The 15,065-nt window shown below is 44.5% G+C and overlaps 1 protein-coding gene across 1 annotated transcript in view; it reads right to left on the minus strand.

The window, feature by feature from the left end:
* Positions 1-15,065, minus strand: part of LOC143942156 (uncharacterized) — a 1,285,630-nt gene that overhangs the window by 1,022,363 nt on the left and 248,202 nt on the right. The window contains exon 7 of the mRNA XM_077463417.1: positions 952-2,644. Coding sequence (XP_077319543.1) covers positions 952-2,644 — 1,693 coding nt within the window. The remainder of the gene's footprint in view (positions 1-951; positions 2,645-15,065) is intronic.

Raw genomic sequence — 15,065 nt, forward strand, 5'->3', positions numbered from 1 at the left:
GAATTTTGCTTTTCAAATTTCTGAAGTTTCAAATTTACGAATTTTCACATTTCCAAACTTTCACATTTACGAATTTTGAATTATTGAATTTTAAAATTTCTGAAGTTTCAAATTTTGAATTTCTGAATTTTGAATTTCTGAATTTTCAAATTTCTGCATTTTGAATTTTCAAATTTCTGCATTTTGAATTTTCAAATTTCTGGATTTTGAATTTTCAAATTTCTGGATTTTGAATTTTCAAATTTCTGGATTTTGAATTTTTCGATTTTCAAATTCCGAATCTTGAATTCTGAATTCCAAAAATCCAAAACTTCGGAGATTCGGAATTCAGAATTCAAAATTCGGAAAATCTGAAAGGAAATTCCAACACCAATAATTTTATATTTATTATTAGTTATTATTTCAGATTTTTGGGTTTTTGAATTTTTAGATTTTCATTCTTTTGAATTTTCAGATTTGCAAATTTTCAAATTTATGAAATTTAGAATTTAGAACTTAGAATTTTCCAATGTCTTAATTTCAAATTTTTTAATTTTCAAATTTCCAAAATGTTCCAATCTCCGAAATTTCTGATTTCTGAATGTCCAATTTACGAATTTATGAAATTTTGAAAATTCAAAATACGGAAATTGGAACAGGAATAAAAAAAAAATAACACGACGGTCACTTTCTAAATAGCGTATAATGCTGGAGACAGCAGATATACATGTAAAACCTATGTAGGAGGATTTGTTTCATCTCTGTGTATCATCTGAGGCTGTTCCCTTCACTGGGTATATGTGAGGGTTTATATTCACTTTAAGTCTTATCTGATGTATTCAGATAAATAGATGTGTACAGTCTGTATATAACAGAAAACAAATCACACTGATAATTAGTAATTTCTCTGGAAAAAACACCTGAAAATACAGATTTATTACAGCAATGTGATTATTCAGATTAAATATTTACCTCAAACTCTTGATATTGTGTAGAGCCGGTACAAGTTTCCTCAATCCTTCACTCGGAATATTACATGAATGTAGATCTACTTCTGTCCCTCTGCAGGATTGAAGGATAAAAGACACCACAGAGCAGTCCAGAGGGCTGAGGGGGACACCAGAAAAGTCAACTTTGTTTGATCCAATACATTGTGTCACCAGAGCCTTATTCCTGCTCTCATACAGATAGTAGAATACATTAAGAAGCTTTCTCTTGTTATATCTTTGGTCTGGTATTTTCTTCTGGATCCAGGTGATGACATGTCTGGCAGCCTGAGTAGACAATTCTCCCACATGAGACTTTAACATGGATCTAGTAGAAGAGTCTGAGAGACCGCAGAGGAAACGGAGGAGTATTTCAGCACGGCCGTCTTTGTAAGATTCAGCCTTATAAAGTGTTTCCTGTAATCTGTCAGGATTATAGTTAATAAAATGGACTAAAGCAGCAAAAAACTCCTGAAGAGTGAGATGTAAGAAGGTGTAATCCACATCAGGAGGCTGACCAGATTCCATCATGACAGATGAAAAGAGATGTTTATCTTTTCTCACACTGAATGACTCCAGATGACGATCATCAAATACAATCATGTGATTCATGACTCCATGTTCTGCCATCCACCCAATAGAGGTCAGCAGTTCCCGGGCAGTGTGACCACCATCTTTATTCTGGCTGTGATTGGCCAGAATGTTGGAGACAAAAGTCACAAAGAGTTGTGTCACTGTTTTGGGTAATGATGTCATCAGCTGATCGGTGATTGTTGGTTGGGATCTGAAGCACATTGATAACACTGTACAGATGATCCAGCAGTATGATGGGATATAACAGAAAGTGTACAGTGTGTCATTCTCCTGTATATAATGAAAAGCCTTTCCTGATAATTCCTCATTTCCAAAGAAATTATTGAAGAAGATCCGTCTGTCTCCATGGAGAAATCCCATGATCTCAGCTATTCTCTGGAAAACATTGGTATCAACTGATGCCAGTCTGGTTGGGCGGCTGGTTATCAGTACAGAGCAACCCTTAAGAAGACTCTGCCTCACCAAACTGACCACAATCTCACCAAAATGTGATCTCTGTTTTGGATTGGACAATTTACTTGATGTGAAATCCATTTGGTGAGTACTTTCATCTAATCCATCAAATATAAACAGAAGTCTCTCTGGATCTTGTAAAATGTCTCCAATCTGACTCTCCAGATGTGGATATTGATGAAGAATCATCTCCTCCAAGCTGACCTCTCCCAGTCTATTAAGGTCCCGGAATCTGAAGAAGAAGAGAAAGGCAAATCTCTGGTAGTGTTTTCCGGTCACCCAGTCATAGACAAACTTCTGTATCAGTGTGGACTTCCCTATTCCTGGCACTCCACTCACCAATACTGCATGTGGTACACAATGTGACTGGGGGTTCCATCGGAACAGCTTGTTGGGGGAAATGTGTTCCAGTCTAGTTTGTGTTTCCTTCAAGCATTTCTCATGTTTTACCCCAGTCTGTATTATCTCATTCTGGGGACGTTCCCTGAACTGATCAGTGGAGACCACAATCAGATCCACATAACGCTCATTGATGAGGAATCTTTGTGGTTTCAGGGTAGTTCCTGGGGGTCTATGCTCCACCAGAGTCTCAGTCTTCTTCATCAGATGTTGTTTGTGCTTTTCCTGAATATCTGGGAATATAAAGGAAATATTTTATGGATCAGGTTAAAGCAAAAATCAAGAATGTTGATATCATTTTCTTCTGTATTGATCATAATATTAGTTTGGTTTTATCATTACTACATTCTCATTTCAAATGATTACCATACAGGTTACTTTATGTGGTCATCCATAATACTGGAGAACAGAGATTTTTACTCAGAAATATATAAACACTTTTTATCCCTTTAATGACATTACAAGTACAGAAGAATCCCGGATATACTTGTCTCCTAAATAACTCTTATGACAGAGAACACACAGCCCCAGACAGTTCAGGTTTTCTATACTCTATTACTTGAAAACCATGAAAGAAAGGAAATGGCACTCACAGTGATAAATAAATATCTTGATATGGTTACAGATATACAATGTGATGTCTTTAGTGGAAAAACATAATAACATATTGCAAAATCAGTAACAAAAAACAATACAGTAATATAGAAAGTCCAATGTGACAATTCCCAACATCAAATAAGAGCTTCAGCAGAGAGATATCTTCTAGTTCTATTCATCACTGGTGCTCAAAGGATAGATGGCAGTTTTGATGGGGGCAATATGATGGGGCAATTTGATGAGGACAGTATGATGAGGCAATTTGATGGGGCAGTTTTGATGGGGAAATTTGATGAAGGCAGTTTTGATGGGGCAGTTTTGATGAGGGCTCCCAAATGAAAAAAGCACGAGAAGCGCAGATAATAAAAATATCGGAAGAAATTCAAAAACTTGAAACGCAACATAAGTACAGACACCACTCCTAGGGAAAGATTTGGCACATTTGAGGAGGCAGATGACAGACCTTCTCCGCTATAAGGCGAAAGCGGTGATACAGGCAGGGAAGAGAACAGGGTATGAACTAGGAGATAAGTGTGGTAGAGTGTTGGCGGGGAAGCTTAAGGAGAAGGGGAGGACAATCTATGTACCCAATATAAAGGGAAGAAATGGACAGCTAATTACAATGCCCAAAGATATAGCGCAGAGGTTCAAAGAATACTATGCGGCCCTCTATAATCTGACATCCCCTTCCTTCCCCATGGCCAAAGTGGAGGACTATTTAGCCTCAGCAGGTCTTCATAGATTGCCCTCTCCGGTCCGTAACAGCTTAGAAATCCCAATAACTGTTGAAGAACTAAGTGTAGCAATAAAATCAGTCAAAAAAGGGAAGACACCAGGTCCGGACGGATATACAATACAATATTATAGGAACTTCTTTTCAATATTAGGCCCACATATGGTAAAGGTTTTCAATGCGCTTGGCCGGACTGCCGCACCCCCTCCGGATATGCTTAGGGCACATATTTCGGTTATTCCAAAGGAAGGGAAGGACCCGGCGGAGTGCGGCAGTTACCGGCCGATCTCATTGCTAAACGTGGATTTAAAACTTTTCACTAAAATATTGGCCTCCCATCTACAATCGCACTTACATCAGCTGGTACATTTGGACCAAGTAGGGTTTATCCCCTCGTGTGAAGCGAGAGATAACGTAATCAAAGTATTAAACTTGGTACATTTTTCCAACCTAGCAAAAACCCAGAGTGTCTTTTTAAGTACGGATGCAGAAAAGGCATTTGACCGAGTCAATTGGAGATTTATGTTCGCGGTATTAAGACACATGGGGGTGGGAGAGGGTATGCTACGGTGGATTGCTGGGATATTTGCCTCCCCACAGGCTTTAGTGAAGGTAAATGGAGTTTTTTCAGAACCATTTAAGATCTCAAATGGAACCCGCCAGGGCTGCCCTCTCTCACCCCTATTGTTTGTCCTTTCATTAGAACCACTATTGAATAAAATCCGACAAAACCCGGATATCCAGGGACTCCAAATAGGGGGGCATAACTACAAAATATCAGCATATGCGGATGACCTTTTGTTTTCCCTATCCAGACCACACATCTCCTTATTAAACCTTATGGGGGAAATTGTAAGATATGGGGAGATATCAAATCTAAAAATAAATTATACAAAATCTGAGGCAATGGGGGTAGCTCTGCCTATAGGGGTACAACAGACTATACGGCCTAATTATAGCTTTAAATGGGTGAATGTAGCACTTAAGTATTTAGGTACATATATACCAGATAAGATGGAAAAGACTTTTACAGTAAATTTCCCCCCGTTACTACAGGAAATTCGGGTACTATTAGACAAATGGAAACAGGGATTACACTCGTGGTTTGCCAGATGTAATATTATAAAAATGAACATACTGCCAAAACTGTTATATCTATTTCAGACCTTACCTATAGATATTCCAACACCTTTTTTCCGCCAGATAGATACTCTTTTCACTAAATTTATATGGGCAAACAAACGACCAAGGATCAATAGAAACATCATGAGAGCTCCTAAATGCTACGGCGGCCTGGCAGTACCAGATATGTTTAAATATTACCAGGCAGTACACATTGGCAGAGCGATAGACTGGTGTAGACATACAGAATCTAAATTATGGACAGAAATAGAACAAAAATGCAGTTCAATACCCCTACGCAGAGCAATCTGGTGTTATACAACATTACCAGAATTGCTTAAAAAACACCCACTTATAGGTCCAACATTGCGGATAGGGGCTAAGATCTGTCGAAATCCTCAATTCTCTACAACAAATTCACCACTATTTCCCATTCTGGGTAACCCTAGTTTTTTACCGGGAATGGAACCAGGAGCATTTCAGGGGCTTATAGAAAGGGGCTATACACAAGCATCACACTTTCTACAATTGGAAACATGGCCTTCGATCGCCACATTGACGCAACAAGGAGGTCGATATGAAATACATTTTTGGGAGGCATTACAGTTGCAACATTTTCTTCAAACATTAGGACCGGCGACGAACTATCAAAGACAACTGACAAAGTTTGAGATATATTTTGAGGAGAAAGAGCCCCTTTCACGGGTAATCTCTAAGATATATGAATTGCTGAATGCCCCTCCAGAAGGTTTTAAAATGCCTGGAATTGAGAAATGGGAGAAAGACCTGGGAAAGACTTTTTCACCCACACAACGGCGGAAGATTATATATCTGGCATTGAACTCATCGATCTGTTCGCGGACTCAGGAATCTAATTATAAGATATTGACGCAGTGGTATTATACCCCGTCAAAACTCTGTAAGTTCTTTCCAGAGGCTTCTGACCGTTGTTGGCGGTGTAAAAAGGAACGGGGGACTTTGATGCATATATTTTGGCAATGCCCTAAGATAAGACAATATTGGCTAGAAGTACAAAAGATCTCTCAAAAATTTACATCATACCAGATCCCAGAAGATCCGGCCTTTTTTTTGCTTCACTGTACAGAAATACCTTTACAAACATATAGGAAATCGGTGATATGCCATCTAGTTAATGCAGCTAAGGTAGGAATTGCACTCAGATGGAAAGACCCCAGACCACCTTCAATTGCAATGATGGGGAAGTTTTTATGGGACAGTTTTGATGGGGGAAATATGATGGGGCAGTTTTGATGGGGCAGTATGATTGGGCAATTTGATGGTGGCAGTATGATGGTGCAATTTTATGGGGCAATATGATGGGGCAGTTTTGATGGGGGCAAGTTGATGGGGCAATTTTGATAGAGCAATTTGATGGGGCAATATGATGGGGTCAGTTTTGATGGGGCAGTTTTGATGGGGCAGTTTTGATGGGGCAGTTTTGATGAGGGAAGTATGATGGGGCAGTTTTGATGGGGGCAATATGATGGGGCAAAATGATTGGGCAATTTGATGGTGGCAGTATGATGGGGCAATTTGATGGGAGCAATATGATGGGGCAAATTGATGGGACAATTTTGATGGGGCAATTTTGATGGTGGCAGTATGATAGAACAATTTTGATGGGGAAGTTTTGATGTGGCAGTATGATGGGGTATGTTTGATGGGGCAGTATGATGGGACAATTTGATGGGGCAGTTTTGATGGGGGCAGTATGATGGGGCAATTTTGATGGGGCAGTATGATGGGGTAATTTTGATGGGGCAGTATGATGGGGCAATTTGATGGGTGCATTTTTATGGGGCGGTATGATGGGGCAATTTGATGGGGACATTTTGTTGGGGTCAATATGATGGGGCAGTTTTGATGGTGGCAGTATAATGAGGCGATTTGACGGGGCAGTATGATGGGCAGATTTGATGGGGCAATTATGATGGGGCAGTTTTGATTGGAGCAATTTGATGGGTGCAGTATGATGGGGCAATTTTGATGGGGCATTTTTGATGGTAGTTTGCTGGGGCAATTTAAATTGGTTGTAAACCCTTCGCCACAACTTTGTCCAATGTAAATCAGCATAAAAAACCCTAATGAACACTGCTTGTAGATATCACCTTACTTGCTTAGTATTGTTGTAATCCTTGTTGTTCTGTAGAATTAAGTCACTGAGCATGCCCAGATTTCTCCTGATTTAAGGCACACTCTCTATGTCTTATCTATATATTATCAGGACTTCCTACGGCACAACACTGAACTCTGCTAATCACTCAGAGCTTCCTCCTACACACCATGTGACCATGTGACATGACATACAGTCTAAACATGGCCATTACTGCAGTCTTATCAGCTGAAGCTGATAAGTCTGACAAAGGCAAACATTAGACATCGGCACAAGTAAATACTATGAAATAAACAAGTAAGCTATAAACAGGGAAGCAGGGTTGCCATAGAAACGATGGATTGAGAAGGAGGCTAACAGTACAGGAAGTGCTCAATGTAAGGGCAGAAATACACTCCACTGTGGACTCAGGCCGCGTACACACGGGCGGACTGTTCTCCCAACTTTGTCCGCTGAACAGTGTTTCGGCGGACAGTCCGCTCGTGTGTGGGCTTCAGCGGACAGTTTCAGCGGACAGTCTGACGAACAAAGTTTTTCGGAATTTCCGTAAGACAGTCCGCTGAAACTTGGTTTGAGCGAACAGTCCGCTCGTGTGTAGGCTTGTTCGTCAAACTAAGTTCCGCGCATGCTCAGAAAGGATTTACACGGCGAAGGTTGCATTGCAGTGTATTGGACGTCGTATTTTTCGTCCCGTCGTACGTGCCGTTCACGTCATCGCGCACGCTTTGAGCGGACTGTTCGTTCATCGTGTGTGGTCAAGTCCGTTCATGCAAATTTTGAGCGGATTGTTTGTCGGATTGTTTGACGAACAAAGTTGGGCGAACAGTCCGCCCGTGTGTACGCGGCCTCAGAAAACAATACTTAAGATGGTGCTGCCTAACCCCTGGAAATTTTTTTTTAAAGTTTCTTTAACCACTAGAGATCCGCGCCATAACCGAATGATGGCTACAGCATGGACCTGCTTTGCCGGAACTACATCTATTGACGTCGTCCCGTGCACGAGCGGCCTGCGCGCCCCCTGAGGGGCGCACGCGGTGTGCTCTGTGATCAGCGAGTCTGAGACTCGCCTGATCACGGATCGGAGCAAGGGGTCAATCCTGACCCCTTACCATGTGATCAGCTGTCAGCCAATGACAGCTGATCATGTGACACAACAGAGCCGGTAATCGGCTATTTTTAAAAATGATCGGCTTAAAAAGCTGATCAACGGCGGCCATGATCGGGACATCAGTCCCGATCATGGCCAGCTTATCAGTGCCCACCTGCCCCCTGCCAGTGCCACCTAAATAATAAAAAAGTGCCCCCCATCAGTGCCCACAGTGCCACCCATCAGTACCCACAGTGCCACCTATCAGTGCCCACAGTGCCACCTAAGAGTGATCACAATCTGCCTCAACAACAGTGCTGCACCCCAGTGCCACATATCCATGCCCATCAGTGTCATCTACCAGTGCCCATCAGTGCCCAGCAGTGCCACCTATCAGAGCCACCTATCAGTGCCCATTAGTCCCATCTATCAGTGGTACCTATAAGTGCCCCTTAGTGCCACCCATCCGTGCCACCCATCAGTGCCATCTTATCTGTGCCCATATTTGCCCATCAGTGCCACCTTATCTGTGCCCATCAGTACTGCCTCATCTGTGCCTATTAGTGCCGCCTTAACTGTGCCTATCAGTGCCCTCCAATGCAGCCTATCAGTGCCCACCAGTGCAGCCTATCAGTGCCGCCTCGTCAGCGCATTTCAATGAAGGAGAAAAATTACCTGTTTGCAAAATTTTAGAACAAACTATGAAACATGATTTTTTTGCATCTTTTTTTGTTTGTTTAGCAAAAAATAAAACTCCCAGCTGTAATTAAATACCACCAAAAGAAAGCTGGGGAAGATTTGATGGGTCAGTTTTGATGGTGGCAGTATGATGGTGGCAGCATGATGGGGCAGTATTGATGGTGGCAGTATGATGGGGGAATTTGATTGGGCAATTCTGATGGTGTACAGACCAATGAATCTTGGAGCAAATTTGAGAGAAGGAACCCGGAGTTTGATGTTCCTGGTGGAGAGCCAGACTTTGTCTCCTGGCTGAAGAGAAGGTGGCTTACGCCTGCGACGGTCAGCAAAACTCTTGAATTTGTTGGCAGCTTTCTGGAGGGAATCATGAACGTCAGCCCACATGGAATTGAACGATTCCTGAACAGTAGCCAAAGCTGGAATGTCAGAAGAACAAGTCATAGGAAGAGGAAGCTGAGGATGTCTTCCATAAACAGTGACAAAGGGTGTTTTCTGAGAACTGATGTTGACATGATTATTGTGGGAGAACTCAGCCCACGGTAATAGTGATGCCCAATCATCATGATGGGCAGAGACCAAGGTACGGAGAAAGACCTCCAACTCCTGATTAACTCTCTCAGTCTGGCCATTGGATTGGGGATGATAAGAAGAGGTAAAATCTAAGGTAATGTCGAGGGATTTGCAAAAGGCTCTCCAAAAATGAGAAGTAAACTGCACACCCCTGTCCGAAACGACATGAGAAGGAACACCATGAAGGTGGAAAATCTCTCGTACAAAAATGGGAACCAAGGCAGGGGCAGAAGGGAGACCAGGAAGAGGAACAAAATGAGCCATCTTGGAGAACCGATCGATTACTACCCAAATGGCCGTATTATTCTCCGACAGTGGAAGATCAGTGATAAAATCCATGGTGATATGAGACCAGGGCTCCTTAGGAATGGGCAAGGGCATGAGAAGACCAACAGGGGCGTGAGTGGAAGATTTAGACTGAGCACAGACGTGACATGCCTTAACATAGTCTTTAACATCCGAGCGGAGATTAGGCCACCAGTAGTGACGACTGATGAGCAGGAAGGATCGAAGGAACCCAGCATGACCTGCCACCTTGGAATCATGTCCCCAATGAAGGATCTTAGTCCTTAGCTCCGTGGGAACAAAGGTCTTACCAGGAGGAATTTTTGATTCCAGGGTGGTAGAATGGGCAACAATGCATGAGGTAGGAATGATCTGCTCAGGATCAGGGTTGGACTCCTCGTCCAAAGTGTCAAATGACCTAGAGAGCGCATCAGCTCGACCGTTGCAGGAACCAGGTTTGTACGTATTTGTGAATTTATGGGAAAAGAAGAGAATCCACCTGGCCTGTCTGGGGTTCAGACGTTTAGCATTCTGTAGGTACTGTAGATTCTTATGATCAGTAAAGATCGTTATGTAGTGAGGGGAACCTTCCAAGAGATGACGCCACTCCTCCAATGCCAATTTAATTGCGAGAAGTTCCCGATCACCAATGTCATAATTTCTCTCTGCCTGAGAATTTTTTTGGAGAAGAACGCACATGGTTGACGTTTCTTCTCAAAGAACTGAAGAAGCACAGCTCTCACCCCCATCGAAGAAGCGTCTACTTCAATAAAAAATGGGTCCCCAGGATTTGGTCTCCTCAAGAGAGGTCCAGAGACAAAGGCCTGTTTCAGATCGTGAAATGCAGAGACAGCCTCGGGAGGCCAGTCCTTGGTATTCGCACCCTTCTTGGTCAAAGCGATAATAGGCACAGCAATGGAAGAGTAATTCTTTATGAACTGCCTATAATAATTTGTGAAGCCAAGAAAGCGCAGTGTGGCCTTGAGGCTAGCGGGAAGGGGCCAGTTGGTAATGGCTGGGACCTTTCCAAGATCCATGCGTAGACCCGCACTAGAAACAAAACATCCCAGAAACAGTACCTCGGAATTTCTCCATCTTGGCATAGAGATTGTTCTCTCTAAGGCGCTGAAGTACGGTGCGTACATGGTTTCTGTGAGCAGGCAGATTTTCGGAAAAGATAAGAATATCATCCAGATAGATGACAACAAACTGGTACAGTAGATCCCTGAATATCTAATTGACAGTTCTGGAACACAGCTGGAGTATTACACAAACCAAAAGGCTTAACCAGGTATTCGTAATGCCCGTCCCTAAGTTTAACTGCGGTCTTCCATTTGTCACCTTCCTGTATTCAAATGAGATTGTATGCACCTCTGAGATCCAACTTAGTGAAAATGGAAGCCCCCTTCAACCTGTCGAATAGCTCAGATATTAGGGGTAAGGGATTTCGGTTTTTGATAGTCACTGCATTTAAACCTCTATAGTCGATGCAAGGTCTGAGGGCACCATCCTTTTTGGCAACGAAAAAGAACCCTGCTCCTGCAGGTGATGAGTATTTCCGGATGAAACCTCTCTCCAGATTCCCGGCGACATACTCAGACATGGCCTGGGTCTCTGGAATGGACAGAGGGTAGGTATGACCCCTGGGCAGGGTTGTTCCAGGGAAAAGGTCAATAGCACAGTCAAAAGATCTGTGGGGAGGAAGCACCTCAGCAGACTTCTTACAGAACACATCCCGGAAATCGCTGTATGCCGCGGGAAGATCAGACGATACAGATGTGGTAGCAATGGGAAGTTTCCCCTTGGGGGTCACCTTGAGAAGACAGGACAAGGAACACGAAGGACCCCAAGCCAGGATCTGCCCAGAGACCCAGTCCACATGTGGCGAGTGGAGCTGTAGCCAAGGAAGGCCCAATACAATGGGGGTAGAGGCCTTGGGTAGGATGAGGAAGGAGATCCACTCCTGGTGGAGTATCACTACCGACATCCTAACAGGTAGTGTCTGAAAACGGATAGGGCCCCCTGGGAGCACAGTTCCATCAATTGCCAAGACTACCAGTGGAGTAGCGATGGGAGAAAGGGTAAGCTTCATAGAAGAAGCAGTTCTCCAGTCCATAAAATTGCCGGCAGCCCCAGAGTCCAGATATGCTAGGACCGATTGGGGAGAAGTGCCTACATGGAGGAACACCGGAAGAAGAAGACGAGAAGATGATGTTTCTGGGTCCAATACTCCACCTTCCAAATGTATTAGACCCGAGCGTTTCCCGGACGAAGCGAGCAGGAGTCACAAAAATTACCCTTGCCCCCACAATAGAGACACAAGCCCAGAGTTCTGCGTCTAGCACATTCTTTGGGGGTTAGTCTGGTCCGGCCCAGCTGCATGGGTTCCTCAGCAGACAGAGGATGCTCCACAGGGCGACGGGAAAAAAGTTCAGGCTGACTAGGACCTAGGGGGTGCTGGCGTCTTTTTTCTAAGGACCTCTTCTGGAAACTAATGTCAATCTGATTGCATAAGGAAATTACATCGTCCAGACCGGCGGGGATAGCTCTTCCTGCTAATTCGTCCTTCACTCGGTCAGAGAGGCCATGTAAAAAGGTTGCGACCAGGGCCTCATTGTTCCAGCTCAATTCAGCTGTGAGGATATGGAACTGAAGTGCATATTGTCCCACTGAACAGGATTCTTGGCGAAGGTGTAAAAGGGCACTAGCCGCAGAAGAAACCCGAGCTGGCTCCTCGAAGATATTACGAAAGAGCTTCAAGAAGTTGGACAGGCTGGAAACCACCGGATCATTTTTCTCCCACAGGGGAGCAGCCCAGGCCAAAGCTTCACCGGAGAGGAGGGAAATTATATAGGCTACCTTTGCCCGATCAAACAGGAAGTTTTGAGGCTGGAGCTCAAAATGAATGATGCATTGCTGCAGGCCTTGGAATCCCCAGAGAAACGGGACGGAGCTGGCAGTAATAATGAATGCGTGGATGCGACTGGTGCGATAGGTGCAGACTGTACTTGAGGCTGCAGGTTCGGGGTTCCCAAGGAAGCCTGTAGCTGCTCGAAGCAGGAAGCCAGATCTTGAAGGAATCGCACCACCTGAGTCTGATTAGATTCCTGGGTCTCGAGTCTCCGAAGTATGCCCTGCAAAGGATCGACTGCAGGAAGCGGCACGTCAGCTGGGTCCATGGCTGATCAAACTGTCAGGTCACCTTGAGGCCAGGTGACAGATGCACACCGTAGGGATTAGGAGTGCATCGCAAGGTTGTGCACCCTACGGCTGACTGCTGCAGACGGGGGTCAAGGTGATAGGAAGGCAGGACCGCCAGAACACCAAGATGGATCCCACCGGGGTTAGAGCATAGGATTCCCTGGGGCGCGGAGTCTAAGAGCCAGCAGGTGTTCACCAGAGCCTCTAGTGGTGAGGATGGACTTGGCTGCAACTGGCTCCAGGTCGCGACCCCCAGGGTCCCCCAGCTCACACCCACAGTAGGCAACAAGAGGATAGGGATGGTGAGGGACAAAGCCAAGGTCGGGGCCACAAGCAGACAGGAATAGTCAGGGACACGCCAAAAGGTCAGGATCACAGGCAAACAGGGATAGTCAAGGACACGCGAAAGTCGGTAACGGAATAACAGCAGACCACACAGCAGGTAACAGGAAGCTAACACACAAAGGTTGATCAGCAGGGTTGGCTTGCAGTGCACAGGTTAATATAGAGTTCTCTGATAGGAGCTAGGGTGGAGCCATGCCAGAGGATGGATTATAAAAGCAGTCAGGTGAGGGTCTGCTGGTCTCTAGAAATGAACACATGGAGACAGGTAAGCAGACAAACTCTATTGCATAACCATGACAGATATTTTATCTACATCTATAGCTGCACAGAAACTGGAAAATTGTATACTTAGCTTTCCGTAATTTTCCTTTTCTGTCGCATCTTCATGGCAGCATACACTCTGGGTTGTGACTCCGCCCCCCCAACCTGATAGGACCAAATAGCTATAAGATGACAATATGGCCCCCACCCAGGTATTCTCTGTATATATGATCACCTTCCATGGGTCACCTTCCATTGTATGCTGCCATGAAGATGCGACAGGAAAGGAAAATTACGGAAAGGTAAGCATACAATTTTCCGGTTTCCTGTCGCATCATGGCAGCATACACTCTGGAGAGTAACTCGCAGACTGGGTGGGAGATGCAACGTAAAGGTTTATTAGCAAGGAATAGAAGAATTGGCTTGGATAACGGATTTTACTAATTCCCCAGTTGATAGCCGTGCTGAGTCCACCTTGTAGTGAGATATGAAGGTATTCCTAGAGGACCATGTGGCTGCCCTGCAGATGGTTTCCACTGAGACCCTACAATAGGCTGCCCATGAGGTAGCCACTGCCCTGGTGGGAAGTGCCCTTAAGTCCTTAGGGATTTTCAAAGCACTTGACGAATACGTTTTCTCAATGGTTTTCACTAGCCATGATGTGATGGTGTGGGCTGACGCTGCTTGACCTTTCCTAAAGCCATGTAGAATGATGAAGAGGTTTTCTGACTTCCTAATGGATTTGGATACCGAGAGGTATTCCAGTATGTTGCCCTTGACATCTAGAGGGGGAGGATCGCCTTGGTCCGTGATGAGAGCTGGTAGGTTGATTTCCTGGTTAAAGTGGAACGAGGATGCTACTTTAGGGATAAAGCGATCCGAAGGTTTTAGAATTATCCTGTCCGGATGAATGACCAGGTATGGTTCCTTAATCAGTAAGGCTTGCATTTCTGAGACCCTTTTTGCTGATGCTATAGCCACTAAGAATGCGACCTTGCGCGTTAGGTCCCAGAGGCAAATGTTCTCCAGCGGAAAGAAGGGTTCTTTAGATAGGGCTTCTTAGTCCGCCGAAACACATTTCACCGGACAATTTGATCGTGTGTGGGCTTCAGCGGACTTTCTCAGCGTAAAGTCCGGCGGACTTAGAAAGTATTTTTGCAGTCCAATCTTTCCACCGGACTTGGGTTTCAGCGGACAATACGTTCGTCAGTATGCTAGGATGCTCGTTCCACTAAGAATGAAGCATGCTCAGAAGCAAGTACGAAAAGGAAGCTATTGGCTACTGGCTATTGAACTTCCTTTTTCTAGTCCCGTCATACGTGCTGTATGTCATCGCGCTAGCAAACGCCGGACTTTCTATGTGTCCGTGTGTGGCCAAGTCCGTTCGGTAGAAAGTCCGCCGGACTATCCGCCGGATTGTTTGCCGTACTAAGTATGCCGGACAATTCGATCGTGTGTACGCTGCATTAGACCACCGATAGGTCCCATGCCGGAAAGGAAAGTTTTCTGGGAGGTCTTAGTTTGAGACAGGCCTTCTGAAATTGAACGACAAGAGGGTAAAGAGCCCATTTAATCCCTGTCAGGGCAGATAGGGCTGACACCTGAACCTTCAGAGTACTG

This window comes from Lithobates pipiens, unplaced genomic scaffold (genome assembly GCF_037356315.1).
Source record: "Lithobates pipiens isolate NorthernLeopardFrog02 unplaced genomic scaffold, aLitPip1_a1.2 Scaffold_30, whole genome shotgun sequence".
In the NCBI taxonomy this organism is placed as follows: domain Eukaryota; kingdom Metazoa; phylum Chordata; class Amphibia; order Anura; family Ranidae; genus Lithobates; species Lithobates pipiens.